Raw genomic sequence first — 21,190 nt, 5'->3', positions numbered from 1 at the left:
ATGATAGAGAGCTAGCATTGAGCTGAAGAGCTGAAGGACAACACCAGGCCTGGAGTTCATGCCCCATGACAAAAAAACGGTGTAAGGAAGAGTATTACTTTCTTAATCAATACATTGTGGTAAAAGAAATTTATTTCTCATAAATCATTTCCTATATTAATATTTCAAAATTTGTAACAGTTAAGATGGGGAAAATGTCTTTACCTTTATTTTAAGGAGTATTTGGATCTTATTTATGTTTTTTTTCTTCTTTATATGACTCATTTTAGATATTCAAAAAATGGAGCATGTGATTAAGACTTACCAGGAAGGTCCAGATGAATGTCTGCGTGACATAGCTGTCACAAATATTAACACAATAGAGCAAAGAGTGAGATTAGTGACAACTTCTAACTTGACCTCAAAACAGAAGCCAGATCTGAATAGGAATGATGAGAACTCCTTAAGGATGACGACGGACGAGTTCATTCAGTGTCAGAACATGCTCCACTACAGTGAGCCTGGTAAGATGCCGGCTGCATATATGCCTGGTGTTTCTCCTGTAGTTAATCAATCGCTTCGATACTCAGAGGCTTTTAGTCAAAATGATGATGGTCCATATTTTGAATATGGAGGAGAGAAGGTATTAAATTCAGAGATGATATTCTTTCCACATAATTGGGTTTGCATCAGAGATCCCGCCTCTAACCATAATGAATATAGAGAAGAATATGATAAGTCTGCTCTTCTTGCCCAAGAACTTTGTCAGGGAGGGAGGTTTCCAGTCACTATGCATCAGAAAAGAGACACAGGAGAGAATCCTTATACAAGTAGTGAATGTGAGAAATCATTCAGTAAGGATTTACACCTTACAAAACCTGAGAGGAAATATCCAGAGAATCCTGATGAGTGTAAGCAATGTACAAAATCTATCTCTAAGAATTCAGAACTAAGTTCTGATCAACCTAAAACAACACCAGAAGAGAAACCCTATGAATACGAAGAATGTAGGAAATTTTCCACCCAAAAGTCAGGTCTCAGAAGGCATCAGAGAACTGACAAAGAACAAAAGTGTGAGGAATGCAACAAATGTGGAAAATCATTTAGAATGAAGTCATACATCACTTTGCATCAGACAATACACACAGGAGAGAAATCTTATGAATGGGACAAATGTGGAAAGTATTTCAGACAGAAGTCAGACTTTACTGTTCCTCAGAGAACTCATACAGGAGAGAAACCTTATGAATGTAATGTGTGTGAAAAGTCTTTCACCCAGAAGTCAGACCTTACTGTTCATCAGAGAACACACACGGAAGAGAAACCTTATGAATGTAACAAATGTGGAAAGTATTTCAGACAGAAGTTTCACCTTATTGTCCATCAGAAAACACACACAGGAGAGAAACCTTATGAATGTAAGGTGTGTGAAAAGTCTTTCACCGGTAAGTCTGACCTTACTGTTCATCAGAGAACTCATACAGGAGAGAAACCTTATGAATGTAATGTGTGTGAAAAGTCTTTCACCCGTAAGTCACACCTTACTGTTCATCAGAGAACACACACAGGAGAGAAACCTTATGAATGTAACAAATGTGGAAAGTATTTCAGACAGAAGTTTCACCTTATTGTCCATCAGAGAACACACACAGGAGAGAAACCTTATGAATGTAATGTATGTGAAAAGTCTTTCACCGGTAAGTCTGACCTTACTGTTCATCAGAGAACACACACAGGAGAGAAACCTTATGAATGTAACAAATGTGGAAAGTATTTCAGATTAAAATCACACCTTACTGTCCATCAGAGAACACACACAGGAGAGAAACCTTATGAATGTAATGTGTGTGAAAAGTCTTTCACCCATAAGTCACCCCTTAGTGTTCATCAGAGAACACACACGAGAGAGAAATCTTATGAATGTAACAGATGTGGAAAGTATTTCATATTAAAATCACACCTTACTGTCCATCAGAGAAAACATACAGGGGAGAAACCTTATGAATGTAATGTGTGTGAAAAGTCTTTCACCCAGAAGTCAGACCTTACTGTTCATCAGAGAACACACACGGAAGAGAAACCTTATGAATGTAACAAATGTGGAAAGTATTTCAGACAGAAGTTTCACCTTATTGTCCATCAGAGAACACACACAGGAGAGAAACCTTATGAATGTAATGTGTGTGAAAAGTCTTTCACCCGTAAGTCAGACCTTACTGTTCATCAGATAACTCATACAGGAGAGAAACCTTATGAATGTAATGTGTGTGAAAAGTCTTTCACCCGTAAGTCAGACCTTACTGTTCATCAGAGAACACACACAGGAGAGAAACCTTATGAATGTAACAAATGTGGAAAGTATTTCAGACAGAAGTTTCACCTTATTGTCCATCAGAGAACACACACAGAAGAGAAACCTTATGAATGTAATGTGTGTGAAAAGTCTTTCACCCGTAAGTCAGACCTTACAGTCCATGAGAGAACACACACAGGAGAGAAACCTTATGAATGTAACAAATGTGGAAAGTATTTCAGATTTAAATCAGACCTTACTGTCCATCAGAGAAAACATACAGGGGAGAAACCTTATGAATGTAAGGTGTGTCAAAAATCTTTCACCCATAAGTCAGACCTTACTGTTCATCAGAGAACACACACAGGAGAGAAACCTTATGAATGTAACAAATGTGGAAAGTCCTTCATCTGGAGTTCATCCTTCAGGAAGCATAAGAGAATCCACACACATGAGAAATCTTAGGAATGTGATAACTATGGAAAGTCTCACCTGGATGAAAAATAAGTTTGCATGATAGAACCAAAACCTGATAGAAGCCTTGTGAATGTAGCAAATGTGGAGCCTTTTAGCCAGAAGGCATGCCTCATGGTTCCAAATTGAATGCACACAGGAGAAAAATCTTATGAATGAAAAAAAATGTGGAAAGTTTTTGAGAAGTCATAGTTAAATTTTCATCAGAAAACACACAGGAGAAAAACATTATGAATGAAACAAGTATCAAAAAAGTCCTTCACTTAGTAATCATGCATGGATGAGTGTTTATAGAGCACAGACAAGAAAGACAAGGTATGAATAATACCAATGTAGAAAATACCACTTCGACAGCATAGCACAGTGTTCAGCAGAGAACTGAATCACATAGGAGAAAAGAAAATTAACAGGTCTAACAAATATGCAATTTTTAATAGAAGTCAGTCCTCAGTACATCCAAGAACATAATAAGGAGAGAAAATGTGAGTATAATAAATGTAGACAAATATTTAGCCAGAAGTTTCACAGGTTTCTCTACATATTTCAGAGACCTAGAGACAAGACAGAATGTCGAGTGAACATTAGACGACATCTTTCAAGCAGAAATGAACCTTCAGCCAGCATTAGAGCACTCACACAAAAAATGAAACCCAACATAGGGAAACCTTTGGCAGAAACCTCTGTAAATTATAGAGAAATCCTTCATGGTAGAATTAAGCTAGGTGTAAGGGAAAACCACTCACTGAACCAACATTTCTCATCCTCTCATTGTGTAGAGTAGGGATGATTCCCCTTCATGTTATTCAGGGGTTGGATTTCCAGGCTTGACAAAGAATTAAGATAGTGAAATTGTTGACTTGTGTCTTTTATATTGAGGAATGGATGGTCAAGAAATTTAATAAACACTTTTCAGAAATAGGAGCTCTGGACCTTTGAGATTGAACTCAAATCATCCATAGTGGTTTGGTAGTGATAGATGGGGAAGGACTATCATGCTTTATTCCAAGGACATGAGAGCATCAATTTCTCCACTGCTCCCCAAAAGTCTTCCACTATATGTGTGGTCTATGTATGCATTATAACACTATTACTATTCCAATTCATTTTTTTAATGGAAGGTCTGGTAGAAGATAATACTCCTTGTTTATTACAAAATGTGCACAAGAATAAAATCTGTCTCATCATCTTTCATCCCCAAGTTCATGAAACATTCAGAAAACCTGAAAGAATACATTTTCTTTGTGTGTGGGTACTAGTCTTGTAGATTGAACTCAAAGCCTAGCCACTATCCTTAACTACTTTTTCTCAAGGCTAAATTCTAGCACTAGAATCACAGTTCCATTTCTAGTTTCTTTGGTGGAAAAATGAAGACATGATTCTTAAGCATTTGGGTTTGGATGAGTAATGCCAAAATGATTTTACTACATGCTGTTTTCTATTTAGTACTGATGAGTCTGTTGTAAATTTTTTACTTGTACACCATGCTATTGTTCTTCTGAGTAATAAAACACTAGTGTGGATATTGTGGAGAGTCTGTGTTTTCTCACTGTTATGGAGGGTGAAAGTGAATTTCTCAAGAGGAGAATATTGCTTTTTCAAGTTACAAATTTCTAGTTCTACAACAAATTATAAGTTATGGTTTTGCTAAATTTAATTCTGTAGCAATTTAAAAAAACTAGACTTTGGAAAAAATGATGGACAAAAGCTAGCCAGAATACTTACAGATATCCATGCGATTATAGAGATAAGCAGAAAGAGGTAGGACTGTGCTCGATATTTGGCAGGGTAAAATACAGGTGAAGATGATTCTTGTGGGCTGCCTTGTGTCACATGACAGGGGTGCCTGGGTGGAAGGAATTGGTCCAAGTGCTCTGAGGGAAGCCCAGTGAAGAGGGGGAGGGCATGAAGGTGGCTTTCACAATAAATTTCCTTGGATGTTTTTTGGGGTCCTATAAACTTCCCCCCCCCTTACCTGACCAGGATAGGGGTCATTACATCATGCTATATATCTGTTCATGTCTTGACTCCTGTTTACTAAAAAGTTTCTTCTTGTTGGCAGGTTTTTGTTTTGCACTGACTATGTGGTTCTACCATGATTAGGCAAAGTATTACTGCTAAAATTCCAAAAACTTTAAATGGTCAATTTTAGCATTTAAGTGTGCTCTATAATCTGTGCACAAACATCTCTGTCTATATGTAAAATATGTAAATAGTAATGGTTCCAATGTTACCAAGTATTCTGCTTGCTAATAATCTTTGTCAGTGGAAGGTGTCTTTTAATCTGAATTGCTTTGTGACCTGACTATAAGGCAAATTAAAAAAAAAAACAACAGGCAGTTTTAAAAGGCCATGGGAAAGGAGTTAGAAAAGATGGTTTCCTTTCCAAAGTCAATGAAATTGGTAATTAAGTTGGCTGTGATTTATGTTATTTCTTATGTCTATCTATGTTAAGATTAAATATTGTACCTCTGACCATGACTGGTAAACTAAGGCTGAGGTTTTAATTCTCTGTTTCCTCCCCTGTGCACTGATCAACTCCCTTTATAATCAAGGGACCACAGTGCGTCAAGATGCAGTTTGCTCCTATGCATGGGAAATACCCACGTAATAGAACAAAGCAGCTGCCTAAACCAGTGACACCAGCCTGCAAAAGCCAGTGTGGTCTTTCACCAGTGGTCTTTAACCAGTGCATATAGAATTTTGCAGGTAACCAGCAAGAGATGCGACAGTCCATATACACTGGGAGATGCCACATCCTTGCCTAGACTCCACCCTTGCTGAATCACACATGATGAAAAGCCTGTGAATTTGCAGTAAAAAGAGAATAAAAAACAAGCCAGTTAAGATATTTGTTTCTGGATAGAAAAAAAAAAGATATTTGTTTCTGTAATGTTAATCACCACCATGTTAGACCATGAGGGGTGTATGAGCAAAAAATCTAAGTTGACTTTTCTCTCAAGGGCAAGAGATACTAAGTCTAGATTCTTGGTACAGAGCTACTGCATTAAAATAAACTGCTAATTTGCTAAATGTAACTCATACTGGAGGAAAAAATAGCCAGTTGAAACCTTCAGCCAAGAGGTAAAGGGTGTTGCCCAGTGTTTCAATGAAGAATTGAAATGCAAAGTAAAATGACTTTTCAAAAAGATTTAAAAATGGCCTCCCCATTGTCAGAAATTTGTCACGTTGTGGGGAGTGGCAGGCCTCCAGAAAAAAGAAAGTTTAAAAGGACAAATTGTCCTAAAGATTGATTTCAATGTGGAAAATAAAAATTAGGATTACCAAAATGATTGTTTAACCTACTTTGCCATTATAGGTTTTTTATAACAGTTTCCTAAACGCCCACAATAAAGGAGAGAGGACAAGTTTGTCAGATGTAATGTTGGCCCTGAATAAGTTCGAGGTAAGACCATGCATTTAAATCTCCTTCCAGTGCCCATCGTTGTTGCTTTTACTTGGAGTAAATGTGGCCATAAGTAAAGACTCATTAAGCTGAAAAGTGGTGTGAAGACAGGCTGGGCAGACAAAGGTGCCTGTGAGATTGTCATCTCTAATGTGCCAGCAGAGTGCTGAAAAGCAGAGTTGGTTTGGAGTTCCAAGTGGCAGAGGGCTAGTCTTGATCTGGAGAGTTGAGGGACAATACTCAAACCCTGAGTTCAAGTCCAGCAAGCAATGAAGGAAACTATTAAACAAGTACTTATCCCACCATGGAGAAAGGCATTCCTGGAACCCCGGGAATGTTGGAACATGCAGAGGCAGTAAGCCACTGGTCTTTGGATGGCAGAAATGGTATCAGATCCTGGAGTCACTTCTGCTTGGCCGTTCAAAGCTTGATCAGATTCTGGAAGTCATGGGAAGATAATTTGTAGGCATGCCTAATACCCACGTCTGTCTGACTTGGCAGGGACTTGCCAGTCATCTATGGTACTGGGTTATAAAAGCTAAAGTTGTAAAATGTGAGAGATAATTGAAATCCCAAATGCTCTGTATCTGCTCAAATTCTTAAATGGCAATGACTTTTGAGCTGGCCCAGCCACATTAATTTATCCGTTAAGGAAAAGTGGTTGTGACCTGAGATTAGGTCCCTAGTAAGATTTGTCTAAAGGCCTACAGGGGCAGGCATTTTTGGAACCACTACAGATCAGGCTCCTCAGTCAACCAGAAAAATGCATTTACAAACCAAAATGTTAAACAATATATACTGCTCTGGCCCAAGAAAGGGTCTGACATTTGTTAAAAGTTAAATGTTATATGACTTTAAACAGGCTGCCCAGAGGCAAGGGGCAATGACAATCAGTTGTAGTTTAAAATATGTACTGGGTTTTACTACAAAATTCTGACAAGCAATTGTTAGTCAATTATTAAGAAGTTATAGGGGGGGGGGGACAACCAAGATGGCGACGGGGCAGTAGGGAAACACCACAGCTCTCTCCAACCAAAAAGAGAGTTTGAGTTCCAACACTTAATCTCCCCAAGAGACCAACAACAACAAAAAGATGAACACTCAGAGAAAAACCCGAGGTGGAAAATAACAAAAAAAAGAAAGAGAGGAAAAGAAGAATTTCAGACCAGAGAAAAGCGAAGACCCCTCCCCCAACCTTTACTGGCCACGAGCAGTGCGACAAGCCGCCAGCCAGCCGGCCCGGCGGGGGCTGCCAGAGCCCCAGAGACACAGGGGGCCGCTTGCAGATCACCAGGTACCGGTTTGCAGAAGAGCGGGTCGCCAGGAACAGAGAAACCTACCAGCCGGGAGTCTCCACGAGGATCCCACCCCCACCCCTCACTCTCCACTGGAGCAGAGAGGCTCCATCCCGCCAAAGCCTCTCGGCACCAGCAGCGCAACAAAGGGACCTGTCAGCAGACCACCCACCCGATCACGATCGCAACGACCCGGTGGGGCCGCCCGGGCCCCAGAGGCGCCGCGAAGAAGCTGCCTGAGCGTGGACACTTTTGACCCGACAGCTTCGACAGAGGCAGAGACAGAAAAGAATCACACAGAGCCACCACTGCCCAACCCAACCCGCAACCACCCCAACTGAACTCAGATTGCAACAACAACTGACGACCTACACCACACAGAAACAACCAGCTCCAGGGTGAGTACCCCACAGGGGAAGTGTATCCCTCAAGGGAGACCAGAGCTGGAGGGAATCCCCAGACCCTGACCTAGACTCCCTACCCCAACACCCGGACCACAGGACCCAATGAAACTGGGAACTGTTTGAGAGCTCCACCAGCCCGTGGAGCACACTCAGCTGGTCAGGCTAGAGCAAGAGCGCCCCTGGAAGGAAGCTTAAATGGCCAAGCCAAGAACAGCGCCCCTGGGTCAAGACTACCAACAGTAAAAGAAATTTGAACTGTGTCCCCCAGGCTGTATAACCTAGGTGGGATACACATCAGCACAGGCCTAATGAGCGTGCTCCAGGCTGCATAACCTAGGTGGTATACACATCAGCACAGGCCTAACGAGCGCGCTCCAGGCTGGGGCCGGAACCAGGCCCGGGGATCCGGCGCCTGAACAACACGACCAACTCCTTCCAAATGAAGTAAAAAGCTGAGCATATGGGTCAACAGAGGAGAGAAAATCAGGAAACAACACTCCCCGGGAAGCACGCCTGTGACAACAAATGACCTGGAGGCCCAGGACAAGAGAAGCCCAAATCCCACCAAAACTCCACTCATATACCCTAGACTGGGAATTGGGCAACACAGGCTGCCAGCACCTGATAGTAAGCAGGAGCTCAGACTGTTAAGGCGGCTCAGCAATAGAGTGAGAGTCTTGGATGTATGAGGCCCTGGATCTGATTCCTCAGCATCACAAAAGCAAAAAGGGTCAGAAGTGGTGCTGTGGCTCAAATGGTAGGGTGCCAGCCTTGAGCTGAAGAGCTCAGGGACAGCACCCAAACCTAGAGTTCAAGCCCACAACCAGGCCAAAACAAACAAACAAAAACATATAAGGAGCCCATAGCAGACTCCAGTATTTGGGAGAGTGCATCCAGAGCATCTGTTCTTCACAAGAGCACCCGTAGGAGCAAACACAAGCAGTCTAGGCTGCTCAGCCCTTCCAAAGGAGGGAACTGCCAGCAATCTACAGCAGAGAGCTGAGAATCCTAAGTAAGTCAGAATAGCAGCTGGAAATAGGCTCCCAACAGAACCAGATCAGGCACAGACTCTCTCTACCAATACAGAATCAGCAACCAAGCAAAGACAGACACACCAAAACAAAATTGAAGAGCAGTCTCCTGAACCTCCATGCGAAAATCACAGAGAAAAATCACAAGGTTTACCACCACCCAGGACAGCAAGCTCACCTCAAAAGCCAGCAGCCACACAGGGGAGAGCCCCAGTGGGAGCAAAGCAGGAATGGAAGACAAAAGCTACATGCAAGGGTTGCTGGAAGCAATGACTCATTGAAAGAGCACAAGGATGAACTATACAAAGAGATACAGGGTATCAAACAAGAGATGCATGCAAAAATAGAAGCTGCACAAACCTCAGTAAGAAGTGAGATAAATGCCAAATTAGAGGTAATGCATACCTCATTGAGAGGTGAGATCAGTACTCTGAGAACCAACATTGAATCCATAAAGGGATCCATTTCCTCCATGCAAACCACAATAGAAGCCACTGTCAACAGAGTGAATGAAATGGAAGGTAGAGTGTCAGATACAGAAGACAGAATACACCAACTGGACCAAAAAGTGACAGATATGGAAAAATCACTCAAATTAAACCAAAGGGATATTCAAGAGCAAGCAGATAATGCTCAAAAATTTGACCTTCGCATAATCGGAGTGGACGAAGGTGAGGAATTCCAGAGCAAGGGAATGCAACACCTATTTAACAAGATAATCAATGAAAATTTTCCCCACCTCAAAAACGACCATCTTAACTACATGACAAAAGCTTATCGAACACCCAACAAGCAAGACCCCAGGAGAAACACTTCTAGACACATTATAGTAAAAATGATAGATCTGAATAATAAGGAAACAATCCTGCATGCAGCAAAAATGAAGAAGGAGCTATACTACAACGGGGAAAAAAATAAGAATCACTGCAGATCTCTCCACACAAACAATGAATGCAAGAAAAGCCTGGGAAAGCACCATACGAGCCCTGAGAGCCAATAACTGCCAACCCAGACTGATCTACCCGGCAAAGCTAGCATTCACATTTGATGGAGAACTGAAAACTTTTAATAGCAAAGAAAAACTAAATGAATACATAAACATTAAGCCAGCATTACAAAGAATTCTAAGAGGGGGGACACAACCTGAAGAAAGCAACCAGGAACTGGGGCCTGCCCCAAACAGGCATTACTCAAAGTCTAACTGAGCAAGCACAGGAGGAAAGCAAAGAAGAAAAACCTAGGAAAACGGAATGGCAGGGACAACAATGCATCTCTCTATACTTTCTCTTAATATAAATGGGCTGAATTCGCCAATTAAAAGAAATCGAACTGAGGACTGGATCAGAAAACAAGACACATCCATCAGTTGCCTTCAGGAGACCCACCTCTCAGCAAAACATACAAACAAACTCAGAGTGAAGGGGTGGGAAAGGATCTACCAATCAAACGCCCCCAGTAAGAAAGCAGGTGTAGCTATCTTGATATCTGACAAAATAAACATTTCACTAAAATCAGTACAGAAAGACAAGGACGGACACTACATATTAATAAAGGGAACAGTCCAAGAGGAGGATATAACCATCATCAACTTATATGCCCCAAATATTGGTGCACCCAGATATGTCAAACAAATGCTCTCAAACTTACAGAATAAAATAGATCCCAATACGATAATACTAGGAGACTTTAACACACCACTCTCACCAAAGGACAGGTCTACCAACCAGAGGATTGGCAAAGAAGCTACCAAATTAAGAGAGGCCATACTCCAAGCGGAATTAACTGACATCTACCGAGTATTTCACCCTAAAACAACACAGTACACATTCTTCTCAGCAGCTCACAGAACTTTCTCCAAAATAGACCATATCATAGTTCATGCAAGGAACTTAAACAAATACAAAGGGATCGACATAATCCCCTGTATCCTATCTGACCACAGTGGAATCAAGCTAGCTCTCAATAACAAAGCATACCGCAGAAATTTCTCTAATACATGGAAATTGAACAGCATACTCCTTAACAAGGCCTGGATAACCGAAGAGATCAGAGAAGAAATAAAGCATTTCCTACAACTCAATGAAAATGAAAACACCTCACAAGGAAACTTGTGGGACACAGCAAAAGCAGTCCTGAGGGGCAAATTTATTGCCCTCAGTGCCCACATCAAGAGAATGGAGACAGACCAAGTAAATAATCTCATGTTGCAATTAAAACAGCAAGAAAAACAAGAAAAAATGGGACCTACAGCTACTAGACAAAGCCAGATAAACAAATTAAAAGCAGAGATTAACCAATTAGAAAATCAGAAAACCATAACCAAAATAAACCAAACAAAAAGCTGGTTCTTTGAAAAAATAAACAAAATTGATGGCCCATTGGCTAGATTAATTTAAAAAAGAAGAGAGGAAACCCATATTAATAGGATTAGGGATGCCATGGGAAACATCACAACACAGTACCCAAGATATCCAAACAATTCTAACAGACTACTGTCAAAAGCTATACTCTCTAAAGGAAGAAAATGGGGCAGAAATGGATGCATTTTTAGAGAAATACAAGTTGCCCAAACTGAGCAAGGAAGAAGTTAACCAATAAAATAAGCCAATATCCTATAATGAGATACAGGAAGCTATCAAAAGTCTTCCAACAACAAAAAGCCCAGGTCCAGATGGATTCACAGCAGAATTCTATAAGACCTTTAAACAAGAACTAATACCCATACTCCTCAAGCTCTTCAGAGAAACAGAGAAGGAGGGAGCTATCCCAAACTCATCATCCCCAAACCAGGCAAAGACCCAACCAAAAAGGAGAATTACAGGCCAATCTCCTTGATGAACACAGATGCAAAGATCCTTAACAAGATTCTAGCTAACAGAATCCAGAAACACATAAAAAAATAATTCACTATGACCAGGTAGGCTTCATCCCAGAGACACAGGGATGGTTTAACATACGTAAGGCAATAAATGTAATCCAACATATCAACAGAGCCAAGGTCAAGAATCACATGATTATCGCCACAGATGCAGAAAAGGCCTTTGACAAAATTCAACATTCATTCATGCTAAGAGCTCTGGAGAAAATAGGAATAGAAGGAACATTTCTAAAAACAATAAAAGCCACTTATGACAGACCAATAGCCAATATTATACTTAATGGGGAAAAGCTACAACCAATTCTCCTAAAATCAGGAACAAGGCAAGGATGCCCACTGTCTCCACTCCTCTTCAATATAGTCCTAGAACCCTTAGCCAGGGCAATAAGGCAAGAAAAAGACATTAAAGGGATCCGCATAGGGAAAGAAGAAGTTAAACTATCCCTGTTTGTAGACGACATGATACTATACCTCCACGATCCCAAAAACTCCATCCCCAAACTTTTAGACATCATAAATCACTTCGGCAAAATAGCAGGATACAAAATAAACCCACAAAAATCAGTTGCCTTCCTATACACTGATAATGTACAGGAAGAGAGGGAAATAAAGGGAGCAACCCCATTCACAATAACCTCCCGAAAAATAAAATATTTAGGAATTAACCTAACCAAAGATGTAAAAGAACTATTTAATGAGAACTATAAAAAGTTAAAGAAAGAAATTGCAGAAGACACTAGGAAATAGAAAGACCTCCCATGCTCCTGGATAGGCTGACTTAATATAGTAAAGATGGTAATACTTCCAAAACTAATATACAAATTCAACGCAATTCCTATTAAAATCCCAATGACGTACATCACTGAAATACAGAAAACAAATTCCAAAAATTCATATGGAACAACAAAAGACCTAGAATAGCCAAAACAATTCTAGGGGATAAAGACAATACGGGAGGGCTAGCCATGCCGAACTTCAAACTCTACTACAGAGCTATAATAACAAAGACAGCATGGTACTGGCACAAAAACAGACCCGAAGACCAATGGAACAGAATAGAAGATCCAGAAATAAATCCACAGGCCTACAGCCAGCTGATATTCAACAAAGGAGCTAAAGACATACAATGGAAGAAACACAGCCTCTTCAACCGCTGGTGCTGGGAAAACTGGGCAGCCACATGCAGAAAACTAAAAGTGGACCCCAGCCTATCACCACCCACCAACATCAACTCAAAATGGATTAAAGACCTTAACATTAAACCTGAATCTCTGAAACTACTGCAGGACAGAGTAGGAGAGACACTTGAACTAATAGGCACAGGAAGGAACTTCCTGAACAGAGTCCCAGGGTCACAACAAATTGGAGAGAGACTCGACAAATGGGACTACATTAAAATAAAAAGCTTCTGCACAGATAAAGCTATCGCAACCAAGCTAGAAAGACAACCAACGAATTGGGAAAAAATATTTACCAGCAATATATCAGACAAGGGGTTAACATCCTGTATATACAGGGAACTCAAGAAACTAATCCCTCCCAAACCCAACAAACCAATTACTAAATGGGCAAGGGAACTAAAGAGGGACTTCTCAAATGAAGAAATAAAAATGGCAAAGAAACACATGAGGAAATGTTCATCATCCCTGGTGGTGAAGGAAATGCAAATAAAGACAACCCTGAGATACCACCTTACCCCAGTCAGAATGTCCCACATCCACAAATCAGCCAACGACAAATGCTGGAGGGGATGTGGAGAACGAGGAACGCTATTACACTGCTGGTGGGAATGTACACTCATACAACCACTTTGGAAAGCAGTCTGGAGGGTCCTTAGAAAGCTAAAGATTGACCTCCCTTACGACCCAGTCATACCACTTCTAGGCATCTACCCTGAACAACAGGAACCAATATACAAGGACACGTGCACCTCCATGTTTATAGCAGCACTGTTCGCAATAGCTAGGATATGGAAACAACCTAGATGCCCCACCACAGATGAATGGATCCAAAAATTGTGGTATCTATACACAATGGAATATTATTATGTAGCCATTAGAAATGACAAAATAATGGCATTTGCAGGGAAATGGATGGAGCTAGAAGGAATCATGTTGAGCGAGGTAAGCCAAGAACAAAGAGACAAACAGTACATGGTCTCCCTGATAAGTGGATGCTAAATCCAAAATGTTAGGTGATATGACAAAACTAACAGGACTTAAGAAACAAAGAACTCCCACTCATCTGGTTGAACCACTACTAAATATCCCCATGCTGCTGATCACATCTATGGTATATAACATGTGAGCACCGTTATATATTACAGACTGTGATAGACAATTTGCTCCAGGAAAATTAGAATGAACTTGTGAATTTAAATGAGCATCATTATTCCACAATACTGTGAATTTCCGGAAATTAAGTAATCACTTAATCACAATCAAAAAAAAAAAAAAAAAACCTTGGGGTAGGGAGGGAGGGAGGGGATGGTAGGGGGAAAACAATGGAGGGGGTAACAATGTTCAAGAGGAAGTATACTCATTACCCCACTCATGTAACTGTAACCCTCTGTATAGAATGTCAGATTTTATAATATGCTAAACCTAATAGCCATCTTTATGTGATTTATGAACATGTTCCTGAAGCTGGATCTGTTTTTGTGCTTTTAAATCTTGGACACCTTTAAGTTCATAAGATGGAATGTAATACAAAATGAGAAATAAAATGCAACTCACCAGAGAGTCTTTCATTCTTTCTTGCTGTTGACAATGAACAGAAGATTCAAGAAGCATGGCTGGGAGAGAAGGCAAATGAGGTAGTCAGGAAAGAACCTGTGTAATTTTACTGAAATTTTCCTCCTCAAAATATTATACATGGGAGGAAAGGTCTTCTTATGGGAGAAGAATTTTTTATGTATCAAGTAAAGCATCAAACTCTCCACTAAAGACAAATCCACAGTCCATTAGTTGCTAGATATTGTTAGCCCAGTAAGATTATTTCCCATAGCTAAGCATGCTCCTTCCCCTTTCCACATTGGCATGCTCCCTTCCTGGTCAACACTAGGCCCATTAAGGAAAGGCAGTTAATAATCAGCCTCCCTCCAAGCCCCCTTTACCTTGAGATGGTACTCTTCTGAGGTAGTTACCACCATATAAGGCAGCAAGAACTCCCTAGAGTGACCTTAAGGTCTGGGCAGATGCAGAGCCCCTTATCTACTATTTGGACAGCAGCCATAAATCCTAGTCCACCATGATGGATCCCTTGGTCCACATGTCCACACTGGGGTCTCCACCTCCTAGCCCCTCGTTATATAGGTCACCTCAAACAATAGCCGGTACTTCTTCTCACTCTTCACTTGTGAGGTCTTGCCAGTTCCACTGCTGTCAATAAAACTTTCTTTGTTCTTTGTACCTGGATGTTTGCATGGTTCTCTGGCACAGTCTAATATACCCTAACAGATAGTACAAAAGCAATTTATTTCTCTGTTAATGTACATACAGAATTCATAAAAACTGATGTTCCTACAAAAATAATTGAATAATCAAAAAGTCACATCTTCACTAAAACTAGCTATTACTCAAATACACTTAGAGATGTATGATCTATTATTCTACTAATGCAAAGATATCCTAGGACTCCACTGAGCATTTGTATTCTAACATTCATTTACATATTTAAACACCATGGAGAACACGAATATTGTAACTCAGTATTTTTCACCTGAATTTATAGAGGGAAAAGGTATACAACACATATTTTTTGTGTTATAATGTTTCAATGATGATTGTCAAATGGCACATTTCCTTGTATCCAAATACTCAGAGCACCCTCATCAGGGCAGAGAATCAAGGACAGTTATGACTCCTGGAGAGCTGTCAGATTGTCTGAAGAACTTTTGGGCTTTCAGTGACCTGGAAGGTAAATTAAAAACGCTTAGGGACAGGCACTGGTGGCTCATGCATGTAAACCTAGCTGAATCAGGAGGCTGAGATCTAAGGATCATGGTTCAAAGACAGCCTGGAAAGGAAACCAAGTGGAATCTTATCTACAATCGACTACCAAAAACCTGGATATGGAGCTGTGGCTCAAGTGGCAGAGGATGAGTTTTGAGCCAAAAAGCTCAAGGGCATCATCCAGATTTGAGTTCAAACCCTAGGAATCACACACACACACACACACACACACACACACACACACACACACACACACATAACACACACACACACACACACTCGATAGATCTGTCAGACAGTGACTCTCATTTACATGCCTATGTCCCTTCAATGCACTTCCATGGAGACTGAAGGAATGCTGGGGAAGAGGGATATACCCAGTGAAGACAGTATGTGGACAGAGAAGAATAGACAGCAATGAAGGAGTGATGCTTCCTCAAGGTTTCCAGGAAGTCCATGAAATGATTATACATAAGGTGTACGATGTTCCAGGGGATCAGCAGCAGAAGAAAAGGATAACGGGGTGATATGGGGTTCTGTGCAAGCCTGAACTTGGAGAGCCTTGAGTTGCAGTGAACAATCTCCTCCTGCTGCCCTAATCCATTTGGTCATCCGTCTATTTTGCTTTCTCCTCTAAAGAAAGCCACAGGTGTTGAGTGCTGAGGAGCAGAGCCATGGAAATGGTAAAAGGGTCAGAGAGGGTTGCTCAATGGGCATCATTGGCACCCACCAAGGCAGCCGGGGTTCTGAATCTACACCAGCCATCCTTCATGGCCTGCATGCAGAGGCCAAAGAGAACAGAGAGACCATAGGAAAAAATTGTGCATGTGTGCCAATTCTGGGGCTTGAACTCAAGGTCTGGGCCCCCTCCTTGATCTTTTGTTTACGGCTAGTGATCTACCACTTGAGTGACACCTCCATTTCTGGCTTTTCAAAAGGTGGTTAATTTGAGATAAGGGCCTCACAGACTTCCCTGCCCAGGCTGGCTTTAAACCTTGATTATCAGATCTCAGCTCCCTGAGTAGCTAGGATTATAGACGTGAACCACTGGTCCCTGGCTTAGGAAGGAATCTTAATCACACTCAATCCTCTAAGTATTGATTAGTGGTATGTACTGTCACTTCTGCACAATGCAAGAATGTTTTTTCTGGTCCTGGGGCTTAAACTCTTGATCTGGGTGCTATCCATGAGTTTTTGTTCTCAAGGCTAGCACTCTACCACTTGAGCCAAAAAGCTCCACTTCCAGTTTTACAGTGGGTCATTGGAACTCAGAGTCTCACAGGGACTTTCCTGCCCAAGCGGGCTTTGAACTGTGATCCTCAGATCTCAGCCTCCTGAGTAGTGAGGATTACATGCATGAGCAACTGGTGCCCAACTAATGAAAGAATTCTGGAGACAGTAAGTAAGTGAGGAAAAATAACTGCTGTTAAAAGGTAGAGCCTGTCACAGTGCTCACACAGTAGCTACGATTACAGACATGAGCCATGGGCACCTGACATGACATGTGTATTCTTGTTTTGGATGTAGGCATATTTGTTTTAGTAAAATGTACCTTTCTCATTGGTGGCTTAGGTCTGTTTCTTAGCTACTCAACTAATTACCAAAAGGCCAGCAATGGAGCTTAGACTCAAGTGGTAGAGCATTAACCTTGAGCAAATAAACAAAACAAAACAAAAACAAACAAACAAAAAAAACAGCTTATGGAGAGTACTCAGGCCCTGAGTTCAAGCCCCAGGACCATTAGACACAGACACAGACACACAGAAACATATTGCAAATGTACTCAGAACACCACTATTCTACAAACAGAAAAACTTGGGCCCAAAAAAAAAAAATGGCTGGGAGCTGGTACCTCATACCTGTGATCCTAGCTACCCAGCAAGCTGAGATCTGAAGATTACAATTCAAAGACAACCTGGGCAGGAAAGTCCATAAGACTCTTATCTTCAATTAACCACCAGAAAACCAGAAATGGAGCTATGGCTCTAGTGGTAGAGTAGCAGTCTGGAGCCAAAGAGCCCAGGAACAGTGTTCAGATACTGAGTTCAAGCTTGGCCAGTGGTGAGCAGAAGAGCCACAAGCAAGCACATCTCCTTCAGTGAAAGGCCCTCTGGCAATCCATAAATCCAGCTAGGTCCTGCTGATCCTGTTTACTGGATTAGTTGACTGAATAACTCTATAAACAACATCCCCCCCCCCTGTGACTTACAGAGCTGCTCTGGAAGGGCCCAAGGTCTGACTGATGTGGACCCCAGGGGAGGGTTAACAACTGTTGTCTAAGCCACTCAGCTTGCAGAGATGATCAGTTCTGCCCTTTCCATTGGGCAGAGCCACTCTACACCCAGTTTTGACCCTCTTCTGCATCTTGCAGGCTCCATTCAAGGCAAAAAGTTCTGGCTAAAAATGTACAGAATACCACTGAATGAGACACTCAGCCCAAGGTTGCCATCTTCACTCAAATGAACTATAAAGCTGACTTTAATAGGTGAACTTGGTAATAAATTATCCTAGTCGTACAGACCTGGCCGCTGGAACACAGAACAAATGATTGGCCAGAGACAAGATCACAAAACTTGAATCTTGGCCATACAAACGTCTCAATCCAAATTCAGTAGTGAATATGAGACTCAAATCCAGGCACTCTCCTCACCAGACAGAGCCATGTTCTTAATCACACTTGTGGGTGTTGTTGATTCCTTGGTACAGGAATATGATGGGATGACAAAGGCCACACAAATGGAGTATTATTTGAGGGTGAGCTTTGCTAAAAGATAACAGCCCCAGCTCTGGCATTTAATAACTTGTGACATCATAGACAAGTCATTTTAATTTTTTTGCCTCTGTTTCTACATCGGTGAAATGGAGATAATCAGAGCCCCTTCCCTCATAGAAGAGCAGGTCTCCAGCAAGGTGCAGGGGCTCCTGCCTGTAATCCTAACTACTCAGGAGGCTGAGATCAGAGGATTGAAGTTCAAGGCTAAAGAGCAGCAAAGTCTGTGAGACTCTCATCTCTAATTAATCACCAGAAAACCAAAAGTAGTACAGTGGTTCGAAGTGGTAGAGAACTAGCCTTAAGCAGAAGAGCTCAGGGTCAGTGCCCAGGCACTGAGTTTAAGCCTGATAACCAAAAACAACAAAAAAAAAATGAGCAGGCCGGGAGCTGGTGGCTCACGCCTGTAATCCTAGCTACTCTGGAGGCTGAGATCTGAGGATCACGGTTCAAAGCCAGCTCAGGGAAGGAAAGTTCATGAGACTCTTATCTCCAATAAACCACTAGAAAACCAGAAGTGGTGCTGTGGCTCAAGCGGGTAGAGCACTCGCCTTAAGCTGAAGATCACAAGGATAGCGCCCAAGCCCAGGGTTCAAGCCCCATGACTGACAAAAAAAAAAAAAAAAAGAGCAGGTTCCACTCATGAGTTTAAGATAGTATATTGAGATCAAAGCCAGCCATGGCAGCTAAATCTGAGAGATTAATCTCCAATTAACCTGTAAAAAGCCAGAAGTATAATTGTGGCTCAAGTAATAGAGGGCCAGATCTAAGCAACCTACCCACTGCCTTTGTTCCAACTTGACACAGGCCAAGCACAAAGGGTCCAACAACAGATATTTGGTGATGAGAAACTGAATGAGTGAACTTTACACCTCCTGCCAACCTTTCTTGTCCAGCCCCTCTCTGGCTGCAATGTTAATTATTCTCTCATTGTGTGAAAATAAGTATAGCATAAAACATGCTATACGAACCAAGTATACGTATACACTTCAGTGGCTTTAAGTACAATCACATTTCAAGCAACCTCACTGATATCAACTTCTAGAACTTTCTCAGTATCCCAAACTGAAATTGGGTACCTATTAATTAGCAGTACCCATCCATGCCTTTTCCCAGGCTCTGGAAACCCACCATTCTACTTCCTGAGGTTGAGAGGAGAGGATTGCAGTTCAAAGCCAGCCTGGGCAGGCAAGTCTGACACCCTTATCTCCAATTAACAAGAAAAAAATCAAAAACATAAAACAGAAATAGAGATGGTGCTCATCTGGTAGAGCACCAATTGTGAGGGGAAAAAAGCAATAAAAAATATGAGGTGGGGCTGGGGATTTAGCTCTTGGAGAAGCCTGTCCTGACAAGTACAAGGTCCTGAGTTCCATCCCCACCTCTGACTTGACAACAACAATAACAACAACAAGTAGTACACAAACTATTTATGCCCAGAGGCAAGTTTACGATAAAAGATAATCACTACCTCATCCTTCTTTATAAATATGAGCTGGGTGCTGTTGGCTCATATCTGTAATCCTTGCTGCTGCTACTCAGGATGCTGGGGATCACAGTTCAAAGCCAGCCTGGGCACAAAACTCCATGAAATTCTATCTTCAGTAAATTACTCAGAAAAAGCTGGAAATAGAGCTGTGGCTCAGTGGTAGCCTTGAGAAAAAGACTCTCATGGATATGTCCCTAGCCCTGAGATCAAGCCCCAGCATCAACAAAAACGAAATAGAATACGAGGTCCTGTGTTTAGGCAACTGCACAAGTACATACAGACACACAGACACAGAGTACAGTGCCAGCCCCAACCTGACTAACTAAATCCAAGTCTCTGGGGCTGCCTCCAGGTGGTTTGCATCTTAGCCAGCTAAGCCAAGTGCTGGTGGCCCACATCTGTTATCCTAGCTATTCAGGAGAGGCCAAGATCTGAAAATCATGGTTCAAACCAGTCTGGGCAGGAAAGTTCATGAGACTCTTATCTCCAATGAGCCACCTAAAAACCTAGAATTACAGCTGTAGCTCAAGTGGTAAAACTGAGCAAAAAAGCTCAGTTTATAGTACCCAGGCCATGATTTCAAGCCACAGCCGGCACTATAAAGTACAGAAAGACCCACCAGTTAGTAAGCAAAAGAGCACAACTGCATTCACTCCAACACCAGTCTCTCCATGGCTCATATAGGTGGAAAAGAGAGAGCATTTATTTGTGCCAGTGCTGGTGCTTGAAGTCTGGGTCTGTGTGCTATCTCATAACCTTTTCTCTCTAGGCTGATGCTCTACCACTTTAGCCACAGCTCACTTCCAAGAGAATGAAAGTTAAATTAAAAGGCTGTACATGCCCAATAATTAGATAGCCTTGGGCACAATTCCAGGAAGAACAATGGTAATCTAGCTCTTAGACAAGTTCAAGCCCCACAGAACCCTAGTTTCCTTACAGGTTTCTGGAATGAGAGTCCTACTAGCACCTAGAATTGCCAGCCATAGCACAGTACTCTTAAAGTCAACAAGAGTAACTTTGTGTTTCAGTTTGGTTTTATTTTGGGGACTGGTCCTAGGGCTTAAACTCAGGGCCTGGATCCTGTCCGTGAGCTTCTGTGCTCCTGACACTTGAGCCATAGATCCACTTTGTGGCTTTTTGGTAGTTAATTGGAGAGCAAAGTTTCAGACTTTTCTGCCAAGGCTGTTTTTGAATCATGAGCTCAGCTCTCAGCCTCCTGAG

At 41.6% G+C, this 21,190-nt stretch overlaps 1 protein-coding gene across 1 annotated transcript in view; it reads left to right on the top strand.

The window, feature by feature from the left end:
- The first annotated feature begins 280 nt into the window (after window positions 1-280).
- The window catches only part of LOC138813111 (zinc finger protein 585A-like), a 53,660-nt gene continuing 32,750 nt past the window's right edge, over window positions 281-21,190 (top strand). Inside the window, exons 1-2 of the mRNA XM_070001331.1 lie at window positions 281-622; window positions 863-2,735. Coding sequence (XP_069857432.1) covers window positions 281-622; window positions 863-2,735 — 2,215 coding nt within the window. The remainder of the gene's footprint in view (window positions 623-862; window positions 2,736-21,190) is intronic.

This window comes from Dipodomys merriami, unplaced genomic scaffold (genome assembly GCF_024711535.1).
Source record: "Dipodomys merriami isolate MVZ:Mamm:240054 unplaced genomic scaffold, mDipMer1.0.p SCAF_587, whole genome shotgun sequence".
In the NCBI taxonomy this organism is placed as follows: domain Eukaryota; kingdom Metazoa; phylum Chordata; class Mammalia; order Rodentia; family Heteromyidae; genus Dipodomys; species Dipodomys merriami.
This window is presented reverse-complemented; position numbering and strand designations above follow the sequence as displayed.